Source organism: Salmo salar, chromosome ssa12, assembly GCF_905237065.1.
Source record: "Salmo salar chromosome ssa12, Ssal_v3.1, whole genome shotgun sequence".
NCBI lineage: Eukaryota > Metazoa > Chordata > Actinopteri > Salmoniformes > Salmonidae > Salmo > Salmo salar.
Window position 1 is genome coordinate 21,469,335 of NC_059453.1, and position 18,242 is coordinate 21,487,576.

Below are 18,242 nucleotides of genomic sequence, written 5' to 3' on the forward strand. Positions count from 1 at the left end.
AAACGTTGGTGATTTACCCAATAAATTATTGGGACTTTATATATAGTGTGCGACTCTTTTTATTTGTATAGCTTATAGTTTATCCGCCGTTAGTCAGCACCTCTAGATAAAATAACTTTGTCTGTGTGTGCACCAGCTCATGTTTTGTATTCGACATAATAGGTTATTGAAATACCTGCATACTTATAAAGTTAACGAAATGTTTGGGGTGCACACTTTGGGTCGTCACTAGTTTCCACAGCCACAAAGTCATAATTATGGCTAAACCCTGCCTATTTCTTTAAACCTAACCCTAACCTGAAACCTAACCTTAACCTGTTACATAGGCTAGCCTTATTCCTAACCCTAACCTTAAATTAAGACCAAAAATAAAATGTTTGTTTTCTGAATTTTTATGATACAGCCATCAACCAGACAACTCATACCTTGGTTTGATGACCATAACTGCGTGAGAAGGTTTAGTCTACCATCTGCTGGTCAAAGGGTGCATGGAAGACCTAGCGATTTGTTCTTATAAAATTAAACATCTTAACAAAAATAGTTATAGTCTATACCCCTATACTCATTTGTTTGATAAATGATGGATAGTCTGCCTACATGTAGGCATTGACTACTACAACATTCCCAGATAGGCTATCACACAAAGTGTTACGCCCCTGGTCTTATGCCATACTAGACCAATAGCCTTCTTACTGTAAGCTATTGGGCTATACTGACTATATAGCTTTAACCTGAATAAGAATAGGGTGGCTGTTACATAGGCTACAATCCATTTCGATAATTTACCATGGCTATCATAATGCTAGGGTTTTTATTACAGTATAGGTATAACATCCGGACTTTCAAATGTATTTGACCTGATAGGCACTGGCATAAAAACATGTAATCTATTTTTGTTTTTAAAGAATATAATAAATTAGAATAAAATATATCGTTGTTTTATAGAATATAGGCAAATTGGTTGTTTGATGTTATTGTACTTGACCTTGGTTTGTTGCCTTGGCCTGGCCTCCTGTTTTCATTTTCTCTTTGGTGTATTTTAAGTGTCTTTATAAGCACCAGTTGGCCGTTCCTTGTTCAATAGGCCCTAACGCTTCTGTCTCAAAGTAGCTCTTTGTTTGTGCGTAGTCTGGTCTGCTATGCAGAGAGAGAGAAAAAGCTCTCATGCTCTCCTTGATTCCGACCAGCTGTTTCCCGCCTCGAGACACAGAGATCAGCTGCAAACACACACGTAGTAGTAGGCGGAGGCGCCACACGCACGCAGGGAAATCCGCATCAGCTGGAGCCACACACAGTTAGCTTAGTCTAGCCTTTTAGCTGCAACCTCGAACGATCAATAATACTACGCAATACTTAGCTATGTGCAATCGAACATAGTACAGGAGTGTATTTTTTATTTTTACGGCAAGGAAATTGGAAAAATAGCCTCCAAACACAGAACAGACTCAAGGGGTTACAGCTGAAGATATCTAACGTTAAGAAGCTAGGTAGCTAAAGCATGGAATACTTCATGATGCCTACGGAGAAGGCTTTACAACAATTCAAGAAATCGGAGAAGGATGTTATTGGAGGGCTTTGTAGGTGTGTATTGCATAATCACGCTTCCGACAAGATGTGTATTTTGATTGCAACTGTGAGTTATCTGCTTACTAACTAGCTAGTAGCCTGCATGTAGTTAGCAATCTAGCTACAACAATATTGGCACAACATTGATTGAAGGAAGCTATGATTTCTTGTTAGCTGTGCGCATATGAGCGCATACCCTGAGGGCGGGACGAAAGCAATCATTTAATATTTGTCCCGAAACATTGTAACGGCTAGTGGTATTAATAATGACCGTTGATGGTTACAGTTGTAGCGAAAAATGTAAATAAATACTTGAAATCGCTACATTTTGTATCCAGCTAACACGAACCACGTGGTTACTAATCACACTGCCCGCTGCTGTGTAGCTATCCCGCGCTAGCTTGCATTCCAGATGTTGTTTACGGTGTTCCTTCCCCAACAGGTCGACAAAAAATGATGCAGTTATACTTTTGTGAAACAACCTAACAGTATGCGTGTGTTTACGGGCTTTGGGTCACACATGTAGGGAACCTACGAGGTGTAGCGAGTAAATATGCCTGCCGTGGCTAGCCAGCTAGCTCGTGGGTAGCGCGGCCATGCTTATGTGTCGTGTACTGAAATTGGCTAAGCTCTCGAGTTTAGTAGCATGGCCGTGGTGTGTGTTCAACATCCGCAACAGCGTTTAAATAATAAACATCACACAATTTCGTCCATACTAACTTATATTTAACTACTTGAATTTGATTTATTCATATTTTGTAGAAAGACACCCGTTTTAGTGAAGTCGACGGTGTAATAGTGTTTCAAATAGGTAGGCAAAAAGCATTGTTCTCCATGTGAAGGGGTGGTCTCGGTGTCACATTTCACCAGGCTACTATGCTAGCTACTTATTTTGGTGAAGGATTTGCACATATTACTAGTTCGTTAGCTACTAAGTGTATATCTGGTTCGTTGGTAGGCCGACGACAAGCTTGCTAATTACCATATATACCTTAGTGCTAGCTACAATATTTCGTTGTAATAAGTCTGCGCAGTCAACCAATGTATGTGAGAAGCGCTCGATCAACCAGGGGTTTGTAGCTAAACACGCTTCTAGAATCTTTTGGAGCAGAAACAGAATTTATGAATGAAGGCAGCGTTCAAATCTAGATTGCAGTAGGCTACTCTGTACTAGTCTCTAGGCCCACATCGTCAATGGCTTGGATGCATTCCATCTCAAAAGTATTAGATTTTTGGTTGTCCACTTCACTTTTTATTAGCATTGATTTAGGCATATCTAATTTGTTTTGCTTACTGCACTCTATTCAGTTGACTAAACAAATAGCTACTGTGAGTCTAAGCATTGTGTGCATAGATAATAGGTCTGCTAATAGGCCTATATTTCCCCCTCTTAAGATGTTGTGTGACAGTTAACTTGTCTGTCGCGTTGTGAATGATTTTAAGCCTAGCTGTCAGACACGTTTCCCGAGATCTGGTTATTCTACTTCTTTGTGAACCTTGTAGAGCATGGTTTCCCAAACTGTCCTGGGTCCCGTTTTGGTATTTACCCTAGCACTACACAGCTGATTCAAATAATCAAAGCTTGAGGAGTTGGTTATTTGAATCAGCTGTGTAGTGCTAGGGGAAAACCAAAATGTGCAGGGGTCAGGACCAAGTTTGGGGAAATCCTGTTGCAGAGCATTCACTGATGTACACTGATGTTATCTCTGGAGGTTATATGGTTTACATATTACTCTGGCTGAGTAAACAGAACAGGTTAGGTTAGCAACCATTAAATGGGTTGAAGGGCAGTGAGTTCAGGGAAACTCCAGGACCTGACCTTATAATAGCCCTAGTCACTAACCCAAGTGAAATGTAGGTGGGGGTGTTGTTGCAGGGGAGTGGGAAGGAATAGCGCTGTACTACCTGCATGTGCACTGTGTTTTCCACCAAGCTACATCGGCATGATAGGAATTTATAACCATGTAATTTCTAATTAGACACGCAGTGAAAAACAGACTAAACTACAATAAACCTGAATAAAATATTACTTTTGTCTCCATCTCCCTCTGTCCTTCTCTCCATTTCTCCTTCCATCCCTTCATCTCTCCCTCCAGTCTGGCCAACATCCCGCTCAGCCCGGAGACTGCTCAGGACCAGGAGAGGCGTATCCGCCGGGAGATCGCAAATAGTAACGAGCGGCGCCGCATGCAGAGCATCAACGCAGGGTTCCAGTCGCTGAAAACACTCCTGCCACACACAGACGGCGAGAAACTCAGCAAGGTAGGAGAGCAGGACCATAATCTAGCTAACTGTGTTTGTGTCCATACTAGAGGTTGACCGATTAATCAGACTGGCCGATTAATTAGGGCCGATTTTTAAGTTTTCATAACAATCAGTACTCGGCATTTTTGGGCACCGATTTATGGCCGATTACATTGCACTCCACAAGGAGACTGCGTGGCAGGCTGACTACCTGTTATGCGAGTGCAGCAAGGACCCAAGGTAAGTTGCTAGCTAGCATTAAACTTATGTTATAAAAAACAATCAATCTTAACATAATCACTAGTTAACTACACATGGTTGATAATATTACTAGTTTATCTAGCTTGTCCTGCGTTGCATATAATCGATGCGGTGCCTGTTAAATTTATCATCGAATCACAGCCTACTTCACCAAATGGGCGATGATTTAACAAGCGCATTTGCGAGAAAAAAACCCACTGTCGTTGCACCAATGTGTACCTAACCATAAACATCAATGCCTTTATTAAAATCAATACACAAGTATATATTTTTAAACCTGCATATTTAGTTAATATTGCCTGCTAACATGAATTTATTTTAACTAGGGAAATTGTGTCACTTCTCTTGTGTTCTGTACATTTACGTTATTTAGCAGACGCTCTTATCCAGAGCGACTTACAAATTGGTGCAAGCAGAGTCAGGGTATATGCAGCAGTTTGGGCCGCCTGGCTCGTTGCGAACTGTGTGAAGACCATTTCTTCCTAACAAAGACCGTAATTAATTTGCCAGAATTGTACATAATTATGACATAACATTGAAGGTTGTGCAATGTAACAGCAATATTTAGACTTGGGGATGCCACCCGTTAGATAAAATACAGAACGGTTCCGTATTTCACTGAAAGAATAAATATTTTTTTTCAAAATGATAGTTTCCGGATTTGACCATATTAATGACCTAAGGCTCGTATTTCTGTGTGTTTATTATATTATAATTAAGTCTATGATTTGATAGAGAAGTCTGACTGAGCGGTGGTAGGCAGCAGCAGGCTCGTAAGCATTCATTCAAACAGCACTTTCCTGAATTTGCCAGCAGCTCTTTGCTGGGCTTCAAGCATTGTGCAGTTTATGACTTCAAGCCTATCAACTCCCGAGATTAGGCTGGCAATACTGTAGTGCCTATAAGAACATCCAATAGTGAAAGGTATATGAAATACAAATGGTATAGAGAGAAATAGTCCTATAATTTCTATAATAACTACAACCTAAAACTTCTTACCTGGGATTATTGAAGACTCATGTTAAAAGGAACCACCAGCTTTCATATGTTCTGAGCAAGGAACTTAAACGTTAGCTTTTTTACATGGCAAATATTGCACTTTTACTTTCTTCTCCAACACTTTGTTTTTGCATTATTTAAACCAAATTGAACATGTTTCATTATTTATTTGAGACTAAATTGATTTTATTGATGTATTAAGTTAAAATAAAAGTGTTCATTCAGTATTGTTGTAATTGTCATTATTACAAATATATAATGGGCCGATTAATCGGTATCGGCTTTTTTGGTCATCCAATAATCGGTATCGGAGTTGAAAAATCATAATCGGTCGACCTCTAGTCCATACCACCCATGGATGATTCAAGGAAACTGTTTCTGAGAGTATTGATTCTGACCTAACTTTAATATTATTCCTGTCTCTTCAGGCTGCCATCCTACAGCAGACGTCAGACTACATCTTTGCTCTGGAGCAAGAGAAGACCCAGCTATTGCAGCAGAACAACCAGCTCAAACGCTTCATCCAGGTAGACATTCATACATTTGTATTGCCTTCATATAGCCAAGTCTAGCCATAGAAATGAATACAAATATTGTAACTTGTGACTTTTTTTAATATCAGAAATGTATACAGTTGATAATTGAACCCAGACAAAAGTACATAAACGTGTAAAGTGATCCATTTCATTAGGGTGTACAGTATAAATACTTTCTTCTTAACAATTACGTTGGTTTACTATTAACTGTTCATGGCATGGCCATAGCTAGTTGAAATGCTCCCTCTCACCCTGTCTCCTCTCCTGCAGGAGTTCAGTGGTTCCTCCCCAAAGAGGAGGCGTGGGGCGGAGGAGAAGGATGAAGGGATCGGCTCCCCAGACATTCTGGAGGAGGAGAAAGCCGAGGAGCTGAGGAGAGAGATGTTGGAGCTCAGACAACAGTTGGACAAGGAGCGCTCGGCGAGGATGATACTGGAGGAACAGGTGAGAGGGAAGGATGGTGGGCAGGGAGATGTGGGAGAGACTGGCTAGGGACAGCGGGATGAACAGAGGAGTGGGGTGGGGGAGTTAAAAGAAGGGATGGAGAGAAGGTTGAACTGAGAGAGCGGGTGAACCAGTGATGGGGAAGAAGGATACAATGAGGGATTGAGAATGAAAAGAGGGAAGGTAGAGTGAAGCGGAATATAGACATAAAGACTGATCACCCTTCTCCCCCGTGTCTTTGTCCATCCAGGTGCGTTCTCTAGACATGGTGCTGCACCCAGAGAGGCTGAAGGTGATCACCCAGCAGGTCCAGGAGGAGCAGGCTCACATCCAGACCCAGACCTTACTGAGGCTACAGCAGCTCCATGCAGAGACCAGCGCAGAGAGGGACAGACACGCAGCACACAGCCCACAGGTACAGAGACACACAGGTTACAGGTGGGGGACACAGACGGAGAGAGAGAGACACACACAATCCACAGATGGGGAAACACACCAACAGTTTTTGAATGGAAGGAATGTTTTATTTTCCTTCCTCTCCTTTGTACTCTCTTTCTCCTCATTTTTCACCTCTCTCTTCTCCTCATTTCTCAAACTCTTCTTATTCTCACCATCTCTCTTCTCCTCCTTTAGGTGCGGTCCCCAGCCCCCACTCACCACCCCACGGTCATTGTCCCCGCCCCCACGCTGACCCCGCACCACGTCACCGTGGTTGCCATGAGCCCCGCCTCCAACACCAGCACAGTGTCAACGTCCCGGCAGAACCTGGATACCATCGTACAGGTGAGGGAGAGTGTATCCTTGTGCTCTGTAGGGTTTCTATAGTGAAGTTCAGTGTATCCTTGTGCTCTCTATGATGTCTGTAGTGCTATAGTAATGTGTGTTTGAGATGGACAGAGAGCGTATGTTTCAGTATGAGGTGTATAGATAACCCCATTACGTACAGCGTCACTGAATCATATGACCTTTGACCTTAGAATTCTCTCTCGCCTCCAGGCCATCCAGCACATCGAACGTACCCAGGAGAGGAGGGGCAGCGCTGAGGAGGAGAGGAGACGAGCAGTCATCGTCAGCCCTGCCCACGTCACCATGGATACCGCCGGCTCTGACACGGCCTCCGACAGTGAGGGAGAGGAGGACTACTCCATGAACTAACAGAGACACACATGCATACCATGTTCTCTATACAGTTTCAGACAGCATGAGCCAAGGCTGCTCAATGAACTGTTAGCTACCACACACACATACACCGATACATATATGTACACACAAACCAATACATACTGTATATATATACACACACACACACACACACAACGTGTTCTCTCCAGACAGTTTGACATCAACGGAGAGGACTGCTTGATGAACTGTTCGCTGCCACACACACACACCAATACAAACACACACTCAGACATCATCTGACTGGTAGAGCGAAACAATGACATTTGTTCTACTAAAATCCATATTCAATCATAAACCAGTGACAAACAAATGGAACACACACACGTTAGAGATACCCACCCACTGTAGAAGACGATCACAAAGATTCCCTCCAGACGCCTGACTACTTTTTGATATAAATGTTTCTTTTTTTGAACCTGTCTTTGGCATTATAATGACTATGGAGTCAGCCAGTAGGTATGATAAGCTCTGTTCAGATCGTGTGCTTTTAAATCACAGATGAAGAAGTTGGCTCAATCTGGCAGTCTATCAGAAAGGCCGTTCCAGACAAAGCTGCAGCGGAATTCTTTTCAGGCACAGCGATCGGCGTTGCTCGTGCACGTGAAGGCTGCTCAGCCGAGGCGGAGAAAATGGGTATCTGCTCTATTTTGGCAGCCTTGCTCCGCCCGATCGCTTGCTGTCTGGAAAGTCTTTAAGACAATAGACAGCGATAGGTTGGCTCTGGCAGAATACAACACAGCTGGTACTTAGCTGGATCCCATCAATCACATGTATGAATGAAACTTACAGAATAAGCTGTGTCACTAGCTCTATTAGGGTTACATAGAAGCAAGCAGTGGACCATTCTCTTAACGTTTCAAACGTTGTTTTCCATATTTTCTATAAAAAAAGTTTTCCTAGGTGTCGGGTTTACTAAGAGGATAGTTTCCAATTAGGTCTCTTTGATTTTTGGTTATTTCAGTGACTATGCACTAAATGTTTTTAGGTATTTATGCAATTCCAAGCTACAGTAAATTAGTTTTATAGGTGGGGTAGTGTTGAATATTAGGCAGAAGTGTTTTTTTTTTTTAAATCACCCCTTCACCCAATATGAGTCTATGCACCTCCCAACAAGAGAACATAACATGCATACAGTATAGACGGGCTGGTTGTCTAGCAACAAAACCAATGCATGCCCAACTATGGGGCAAAACAGACAGGATTGGCTAAGATTGTTAACATGTAAATTATATTTTGTCTCTAAATGTTTATTGAAAACATAAATACACTTCTCTCAAATACATTGTTACAGTTGTTGGTTAGCTAGCTAGTGAATTTGAGCCATAGTCAGAACACCTCAAAACAAGACATGGTATCAGTAACGAGCTGAAACGAGCCACCTACGAATTCCCACCAGGCAGCTTCTAGGCATTGTTGCAAGCTATCTGACCGTTCAGAATCATAACACCACACGGCCTCATCGATGCGTGTGAAATGCTCAGCCAACCCGTCTATGTCAACGTGTCTACAGTCATAACACGCATGTATCTACATGCATTGAAGAATGTAGTATTTTTCTCTGATGGTGCTAACAGGGATCGTATGCCCTCTGAGACCCCCAACTTTTACCATTCGATTTTGAAACCCCCTGGGGGCATATCCTAACCCAACGGGTAGCGCTCAACTCCTACACAAGCACTGAACTAGAAATATGCCCCAGTCCCTTGCCCCTCGTACCCCTCCATGTTGTCAGTTTGTTTTGGGAACGGGACTGGAATCCCTGTTATTTCTCTGGAAGCCTGGTGTTTCTCACTCACTTCCTATGATATGTTGATATGATGCTAAGGGTCAGGAGTTTTTCCTGAACCATGTTTAAGGCTACAACTAGGGCCATGAGTTTTCCTGTACAGATCTCGTGATCAGGGAAGAACAGGAGTTTCTAGGAATGCTGAATCTGAAATGATGCTGTAAAAACATTCCATTTATTTAGACTTTGAGGTTTTTCTTGTTTCATCCCTCCATGCTCTATTGCCAATTGATGCTGTGTTTGTTTTTTGTCTTAAATTGTTTTTTTTTCTGCGATCTCCTTAGTCATTGTCTGCGTATGAAACGGCACCCTATTCCCTACATAGCGCACTGAGGCACTGGCCAAAACTAGTGCACTATTTAGCATATAGGGTTCCATTGTCGACGTAGCCACTGTCTACATGAAGCTCTTCCTGTGTGAGAACTTGGCTCCAGTGGGACATTTGGGGTAACGAAGCTCATTTTGTGATTCAACTTCATAACTGGTTACAATATTTTGTCTATTTAGCCTTGTCCCAGATCTGTTTGTGCTCTTGCCAAAACGCATGACAATTCCATTAGGAGTTGGCAAGAGAGCAGAAACAACCTATTGTCTGTTGTAGGGGGAAATTATAATTTTGTGTGAACTTCAAATCTGATTAGAATAGTAGCTATACTTACTGACTGCTGCGAGACTGCGATGTGTCCCAAATGGCACTCTATATAGTGAACTACTGTTTACCAGGGCCCTGGTATGAAGAGTGCAGAAGGTAGGGAATAGGGTTCCATTTGGGACACCGCCAGTATCTTCATTGTCCTTTATCAGATATATTTATCTTTTTGGTTGTTTCTTCTGTTCAGTTTTTTTTAACAGTTTTTATGCTAAAGATGTGTGCATCATATTTCAGCACTGGTGTCCTGAGAGATTGTTGGTTGTTAGAGAATCTCTTAATAATCAATAATTAGAGATTATTGATATGAAGCACTTCCCGGTCTGTACTGCCTGAATCAAGGACGGCGATGAAGATTTTTACGATGTTGATCAAGCTCTTTTTGCTGTGACTTAAAACCGAACAGCTGTGTTTCTCTCCTTTTCTTCAAATATGTTAGTTTCTCTCATCTCTCTCTGCATCCCTCCTTTTGTCCTATTTTTTTAATTACAGACATTTGTATATTTTTTTATTTCTTTTTTTTGTCAGTCCGGGTCGATGAGATGCTGTTATATTTTGTTTAAGAAAAATGAACTTGTTGGGAAAAACAGGCCTTTGTAAAGAAAAAATACAATAAAATTTGTACTTGGTTTTTTAATACATACATGGCTTACATTTTTATTTTAACTTTTTGAAAAATGTGATATTCCTTACTTTATATACATTACCAGTCAAAAGTTGTGACACCTACACAGTCAAGGGTTTTTCCTTAGTTTTGACTATTTTCTACATTGTGGAAAACAATGGAATCATGTAGTAACCCAAAAAGTGCTAAACAAATCAAAATATATTTTAGATTCTTCAAAGTAGCCACCGTTTGCCTTAGTGACAGCTTTGCACACTTGGCATTCTCTCAACCAGCTTCACCTGGAATGCTTTTCCAACAGTCTTGAAGGAGTTCCCACATATGTGGAGCACTTGTTGGCTTTTCCTTTACTGCAGTCCAACTCATCCAAAACCATCTCAATTGGGGTGAGGTCAGGTGATTGTGGATCATTGTCCTGTTGGAAAACAAATGATAGTCCTACTAAGCACAAACCAGGTGGGAGGGTGTATCGCTGCATAATGCTGTGGTATCCATGCTGGTTATGTGTGCCTTGAATTCTAAATAAATCAGACCGTGTCCCCAGCAAAGCACCATCACACCACCATGCTTCACGGTGGGAACCACATATGCGGAGATCATCTGTTCACCTACGCTGCGTCTCACAAAGACACGGCGGTTGGAACCAAAAATCTCACATTTGGACTCAGACCAAAGGACAGATTTCCACTGGTCTAATGTCCATTTTATTTTTATTTCACCTTTATTTAACCAGGTAGGCCAGTTGAGACAAGTTCTCATTTACAACTGCGACCTGGCAAAGATAAAGCAAACCAGTGCGACACAAACAACAACACAGTTACACATGGAATAAACAAACGTACAGTCAATAACACAATAGAAAAGTCTATATACAGTGTGTGCAAATGAGGTAAGATAAGGGAGGTAAGGCAATAAATAGGCCGTAGTGTCGAAGTAATTACAATTTAGCAATTAAACACTGGAGTGATAGATGTGCAGAAGATGAATGTGCAAGTAGAGATACTGGAGTGCAAAGTAGCAAAAACAAATTATAATATGGGGATGAGGTAGTTGGATGGGCTATTTACAGGTGGGCTATGTACAGGTGCAATGATCTGTAAGCTGCTCTGACAGCTGATGCTTAAAGTTAGTGAGGGAGATATGAGTCTTCAGCTTCAGTGATTTTTGCAATTCGTTCCAGTCATTGGTGATCATTAGATCATTAGAAAGCAAATTACGGACTCCTCTTTAAATCTGCGTATTCCTCCAAAGCTCAGTTGTCCTGAGTCTGCACAACTCTGCCAGGACCTAGGGTCAAGGGAGACAGTCAAGTGTTTTAGTTCTACATCTCTTGACACAAAGATGAAAATAATCATGGCCTCTAAACCTTCAAGCTGCATACTGGACCCTATTCCAACTAAACTACTGAAAGAGCTGCTTCCTGTGCTTTGGCCCTCCTATGTTGAACATAATAAACGGCTCTCTATCCACCGGATGTGTACCAAACTCACTAAAAGTGGCAGTAATAAAGCCTCTTTTGAAAAAGCCAAACCTTGACCCAGAAAATATTTTTAAAACTATCGGCCTATATCAAATCTCCCATTCCTCTCAATTTTTTTTGAAAAGCTGTTGCGCAGCAACTCACTGCCTTCCTGAAGACAAACAATGTATACAAAATGCTTCAGTCTGGTTTTAGACCCCATCATAGCACTGAGACTGCACTTGTGAAGGTGGTAAATTACCTTTTAATGGCATCAGACCAAGGTTCTGCATCTGTCCTCATGCTCCTAGACCTTAGTGCTGCTTTTGATACCATCGATCACCATATTCTTTTGGAGAGATTGGAAACCCAAATTGGTCTACACAGACAAGTTCTGGCCTGGTTTAGATCTTATCTGTCGGAAAGATATCAGTTTGTCTCTGTGGATGGTTTGTCATCTGACAAATCAACTGTACATTTTTTTAATTTTTTTTTACATTTTAGTCATTTAGCAGACGCTCTTATCCAGAGCGACTTACAGTAGTGAATGCATACATTTCATACATTAAAAAAAATAATAATAATTGTACTGGCCCCCCGTGGGAATCGAACCCACAACCCTGGCGTTGCACACACTATGCTGGCATTGCAAACACCATGCTCTACCAACTGAGCCATAGGGAAGGCCCCTGTAAATTTTGGTGTTCCTCAAGGTTCCGTTTTAGGACCACTGTTGTTTTCACTATATATTTTACCTCTTGGGGATGTCATTCGAAAACATAATGTTAACTTTCACTGCTATGCGGATGACACACAGCTGTACATTTCGATGAAACATGGTGAAGCCCCAAAATTTCCCTCACTGGAAGCCTGTGTTTCAGACATAAGGAAGTGGATGGCTGCAAACTTTCTACTTTTAAACTCGGACAAAACAGAGATGCTTGTTCTAGGTCCCAAGAAACAAAGAGATCTTCTGTTGAATCTGACAATTAATCTTCATGGTTGTACAGTCGTCTCAAATAAAACTGTGAAGGACCTCGCCGTTACTCTGGACCCTGATCTCTCTTTTGACGAACATATCAAGACTGTTTCAAGGACAGCTTTTTTCCATCTACGTAACATTGCAAAAATCAGAAATGTTCTGTCCAAAAATGATGCAGAAAAAATAATCCATGCTTTTGTCACTTCTAGGTTAGACTACTGCAATGCTCTACTTTCCGGCTACCCGGATAAAGCACTAAATAAACTACAGTTAGTGCTAAATACGGCTGCTAGAATCCTGACTAGAACCAAAAATGTCTATCATATTACTCCAGTGTTAGCCTCCCTACACTGGCTTCCTGTTAAGGCAAGGGCTGATTTCAAGGTTTTACTGCTAACCTACAAAGCATTACATGGGCTTGCTTCTACCTATCTTTCCTATTTGGTCCTGCCGTACATACCTACACGTATGCTACGGTCACAAGACACAGGCCTCCTAATTGTCCCTAGAATTTCTACGCAAACAGCTGGAGGCAGGGCTTTCTCCTATAGAGCTCCATTTTTATGGAATGGTCTGCCTACCCATGTGAGAGATGCAGACTCGGTCTCAACCTTTAAGTCTTTATTGAAGACTCATCTCTTCAGTAGGTCCTATGATTGAGTGTAGTCTGGCCCAGGAGTGTGAAGGTGAACGGAAAGGCATTGAAGCAACGAACCACCCTTGCTGTCTCTGCCTGGCCGGTTCCCCTCTCTCCACTGGGATTCTCTGCCTCTAACCCTATTACAGGGGCTGAGTTACTGGCTTCCTGGTGCTCTTCCATGCCGTCCCTAGGAGGGGTGCGTCACTTGAGTGGGTTGAGTCACTGGGTCTTCCTGTCTGGGTTGGCGCCCCCCCCCTTGGGTTGTGCCGTGGCGGAGATCTTTGTGGGCCATACTCTGCCTTGTCTCAGGATGGTAAGTTGGTGGTTGAAGGTATCCCTCTAGTGGTGTGGGGGCTGTGCTTTGGAAAAGTGGGTGGGGTTATATCCTGCCTATTTGGCCCTGTCTGGGGATATCATCGGATGGGGCCACAGTGTCTCCTGACCCCTCCTGTCTCAGCCTCCAGTATTTATACTGCAGTAGTTTATGTGTCGGGGGGCTAGGGTCAGTCTGTTATACCTGGAGTATTTCTCCAGTCTTATCCGGTGTCCTATGTGAATTTAAGTATGCTCTCTCTAATTCTCTCTTTCTTTTTCTTTCTCGGAGGACCTAAGCCCTAGAACCATGCCTCAGGACTACTTGGCATGATGACTCCTTGCTGTCCCCAGTCCACCTGGCCATGCTGCTGCTCCAGTTTCAACTGTTCTGCCTGCGGCTATGGAACCCTGACCTGTTCACCGGACGTGCTACCTGTGCCGGACCTGCTGTTTTCAACTCTCTAGAGACAGCAGGAGCGGTAGAGATACTCTCAATGATCGGCTGTGAAAAGCCAACTGACATTTACTCCTGAAGTGCTGACCTGTTGCACCCTCGACAACTACTGTGATTATTATTATTTGACCATGCTGGTCATTTATGAACATTTGAACATCTTGGCCATGTTCTGTTACAATCTCCACCCAGCACAGCCAGAAGAGGACTGGCCACCCCTCATTGCCTGGTTCCTCTCTAGGTTTATTCCTAGGTTTTGGCCTTTCTAGGGAGTTTTTCCTAGCCACCATGCTTCTACACATGCATTGCTTGCTCTTTGGGGTTATAGGCTTGGTTTCTGTACAGTACTTTGAGATATCAGCTGATGTAAGAAGGGTTATATAAATACATTTGATTGATTGATTGGCAGGAGAGAACTGGAAGGAAAGGCGGCCAAAGTAGGAATTGGCTTTGGGGGTGACCAGTGAAATATACCTGCTGGAGCGCGTGCTACGGGTGGGTGCTGCTATGGTGACCAGTGAGCTGAGATAAGGCTGGGCTTTACCTAGCAAAGACTTATAGATGACCTGGAGCCAGTGGGTTTGGTGACGAATATGAAGCAAGGGCCAGCCAACGAGAGCACACAAGTCGCAGTGGTGGGTAGTATATGGGGCTTTGGTGACAAAACGGATGGCACTGTGATAGACCCTACCATTTGCTGAGTAGAGTGTTGGAGGCTATTTTGTAAATGACATTGACAAAGTCAAGGATCGGTAGAATAGTCAATTTTATGAAGGTATGTTTGGCAGCATGAGTGAAGGATGCTTTGTTGCGAAATAGGAAGCCGATTCTTGATTTCATTTTGGATTGGAGATGCTTCATTTGAGTCTGGAAGGAGAGTTTACAGTCTAACCAGACACCTAGGTATATGTAGTTGTCCATATGTTCATAGTCAGATCCGTCCAGAGTAGTGATGCTAGACGGGCAGGCAGGTGCGGGCAGCGATCGGTTGAAGAGCATGCATTTAGTTTTACTTGCATTTAAGAGCAGTTGGAGGCCACGGAAGGAGAGTTGTATGGCATTGAAGCTCGTCTGGAGGTTAGTTAACACAGTGTCCAAAGAAGGGACAGAAGTATACAGAATGGTGTCGTCTGCGTAGAGGTGGATCAGAGAATCACCAGCAGCAAGAGCGACATCATTGATGTATAACGGTAGAGGTATATCAAGTATTTTTTGATATACTAAAAGCTCCATTGTTAGATTGTTTTAACTACTCCTATAGAAATGGTAGTCTGTCAGGTACTCAGCAGGAAGGCAAATATAAAGACCCAGTCTATCTAAAAAACTGGAGGCCCCTTACACTTCAATGTTGTGATGCAAAAATACTAGTGAAATGCATAGCACTCAGAATTAAATGGGTAAAACCCAGGTATTGTTCATCCTGATCAGACAGGTTTTTTACATGGACGATATATTGGAGATAATATACGACAACTACTAGAAATGATAGAACATCATGAAACATATAAGAAGCCAGGAATGGTATTTATAGCGGATTTTGAAAAGGCATTTGATAAAGTAAGACTGGATTTTATTTATAAATGCCTGGATTTTTCAATTTCGGTAATTCTCTTATAATATGGGTAAACATAATGTATAGCAACCCTAGGTGTAAAATAGTAAATAACGGCTACTTCTCAGAGAGTTTTGAATTGTCAAGAGGAGTTAAACAGGGGTGTCCGCTGTCACCATATCTATTCGTTATGGCCATCGAAATGCTTGCTATTAAAATCAGATCCAATAACGACATTAGAGGATTAGAAATCCAAGGCTTAAAAAAAGGTGTCCATGTATGCCGATGACTCAAGTTTTATATTAAGTCCGCAAACTAGATCCCTGCAATGTCTCATTGAAGATCTAGATAACTTTTCTGTACTCTTTGGACTAAAACCTAATTATGATAAGTGTACAATATTTCGTATTGGATCTTTAAAAAATACAACTTTTACTTTACCCTGCAGTTTACCTATAAAATGGGCTGATGGTGAAGTAGACATACTCAGTATTCATATCACAAAAGATATAAATAAGTTCTCCACAATGAATTTCAATAGAAAACTTGTAAAAAAAGACAAGATACTGCAACCATGGAGAGGTGTCTGTCTATTTATGGTACTTGTCTATTTATGGAAAAATTGCCCTGATTAACTCCTAAGTCATGTCTCAGTTTAGTCACTTACTTATGGCGCAGCCTACTCCTGATGATTCGTTTTTCAAATCGTATAAGCAAAAAACCAGACAAAAAAAACCCAGACAAAATAAAGTGTGCCAATCTATATAATTAATATGAATTGGGTGGGTTGAGATTATTAAATATAAAAGCACTAAACCTCTCTCTAAAAGCTTCACTTATTCAAAAGTTTTATTTGAACCCTAGATGGTTCTCAAGTAGATTACTAAGAAAAGCTCATCCATTGTTTAAAAATTTCCTTTTTGCCTTTGTGCAGATTGCCATGTCTCATTTTTGATTAATTGAAAATGATACTTTTTTCAAAGTATCTCTCTTTTTCAAAGAAGCATTGCAGAGATGGCTACAATTTCAATTTCATCCCTCTGAAAAGATAGAACAAATATTACAGCAAATATTATGGCTGAACTCAAATGTGCTGGTTGATAAAATACCTGTATTTATGGGAAAGAAAAGTATTTTGTTCTTAAATGATATTGTAAATTGGAATGGTTGAGTTATGTCCTTCATGGAGTTATCAGAATTGTACAAGAAGGTCTGCTCAATACAAGAGTACAACCAAATGATTACAGCATTACCCCAAAAATGGAGGAGGCAGGTGGCAGCGGGAGGAGGTAGGGAACTGGTCTGTCTGCCCAATATAAAGGATCAAAACCGGCGGAGGAATAAAAATAGCATAAATAGGAAAGTATTCCAGTTTCATTTGAGGACCAGGATGTTGACAACTGTGCCATACAGATTGCAAAATAGTTGGGAAGAGATTTTTGATATACCGATTCCATGGTACAGGGTTTATGAGTTGATATATAAAACAAAGCAAGATTCGTGCTTTTCAGCTAAAATTATTATATAGAATTCTTGCCACCAACAAAATGTTGAATATTTGGGGCATAAAGTCATCGAAGCTCTGCAGATTTTGTTGTGTGTATACAGAATTAATAGACCATTTATTTTGGTATTGCCCTCAGGTAGCCTGTTTCTGGTCTCAGGTTCAGGAATGGCTAAAAATGCATAGCATTGATCTAAAATTGACCCTAGAAATAGTACTGTTAGGAGATCTTGAGAGACCGGGTCAGTCAATTACTAATATACTAATACTCTTAGTAAAAGTATTTATCTTCAACTCGCAATCTGTGGATTCTATTCGATTAGATAGATTGACATTTTATGTTAAACATCACAGCATAGTTTAAAGATATGTGTTGCGTAGAAACCCGAAGTGGGTGGCCTGCAGAGATAGATGGGATGGGCTGAGGGAAGCTGAGGGTTGGGATGTGGAATTGGAGACAAGTGGGAGTGGAGTTGCTGTGTGGGAGATTGGGTTGAAAAAACTGTGGGGGAGTGTTTTTACAACTAATGCCGGTTTGCCTGAGGCTGATGCCATGCAGGTGTTTGTACACATGCATATACACACACTGTCATTCAAATAAACACATACAAGAACACACACATACATGTAATAGTGCCAGACATGCACACAAACATATACAGTTGGGGAATGGAATTAATTGTATTTTTTATTTAAAAAAAATCTTCTTGGGGGGGACTGTTGGAGGGGTCTCGAATGGTTGAGGGACAGCTATTGGGGAACTGTGGGGGGATCTTGGAGGGTTTTTTGGCCTGGTGGTAGATTTGTCAACGTGCCCTTGACCAGGGCATTGACCCTGGATGCGTCTGTGTGTCGCATCATTGCAAGTGTTAAGCGGCTTCACTGAAAGTATATTGTATGTTTCAGATATTCAATAAATAAAAAAATAAAATAAAAAATATAATAAATAAATTCTTGCTTGAGAAATTGCTCTTCACAAAGCGATTTTTGTTTATTTTTTTAAACATTTTAAATAAAAACAATGACAGTAAGGTACTTAATTGT

General features: G+C 41.5%; 1 protein-coding gene across 1 annotated transcript; it reads left to right on the forward strand.

Moving 5' to 3' along the window:
• The first annotated feature begins 1,205 nt into the window (after positions 1-1,205).
• LOC106564468 (transcription factor AP-4) lies at positions 1,206-10,308 on the forward strand. The gene is made up of 7 exons (XM_045691014.1): positions 1,206-1,581; positions 3,663-3,828; positions 5,499-5,597; positions 5,877-6,050; positions 6,301-6,465; positions 6,684-6,833; positions 7,047-10,308. Exons 1-7 carry the CDS (start codon positions 1,499-1,501, stop codon positions 7,203-7,205), a joined length of 996 nt encoding a protein of 331 aa, XP_045546970.1. The 5' UTR covers positions 1,206-1,498; the 3' UTR covers positions 7,206-10,308.
• Positions 10,309-18,242: the final 7,934 nt, after the last annotated feature.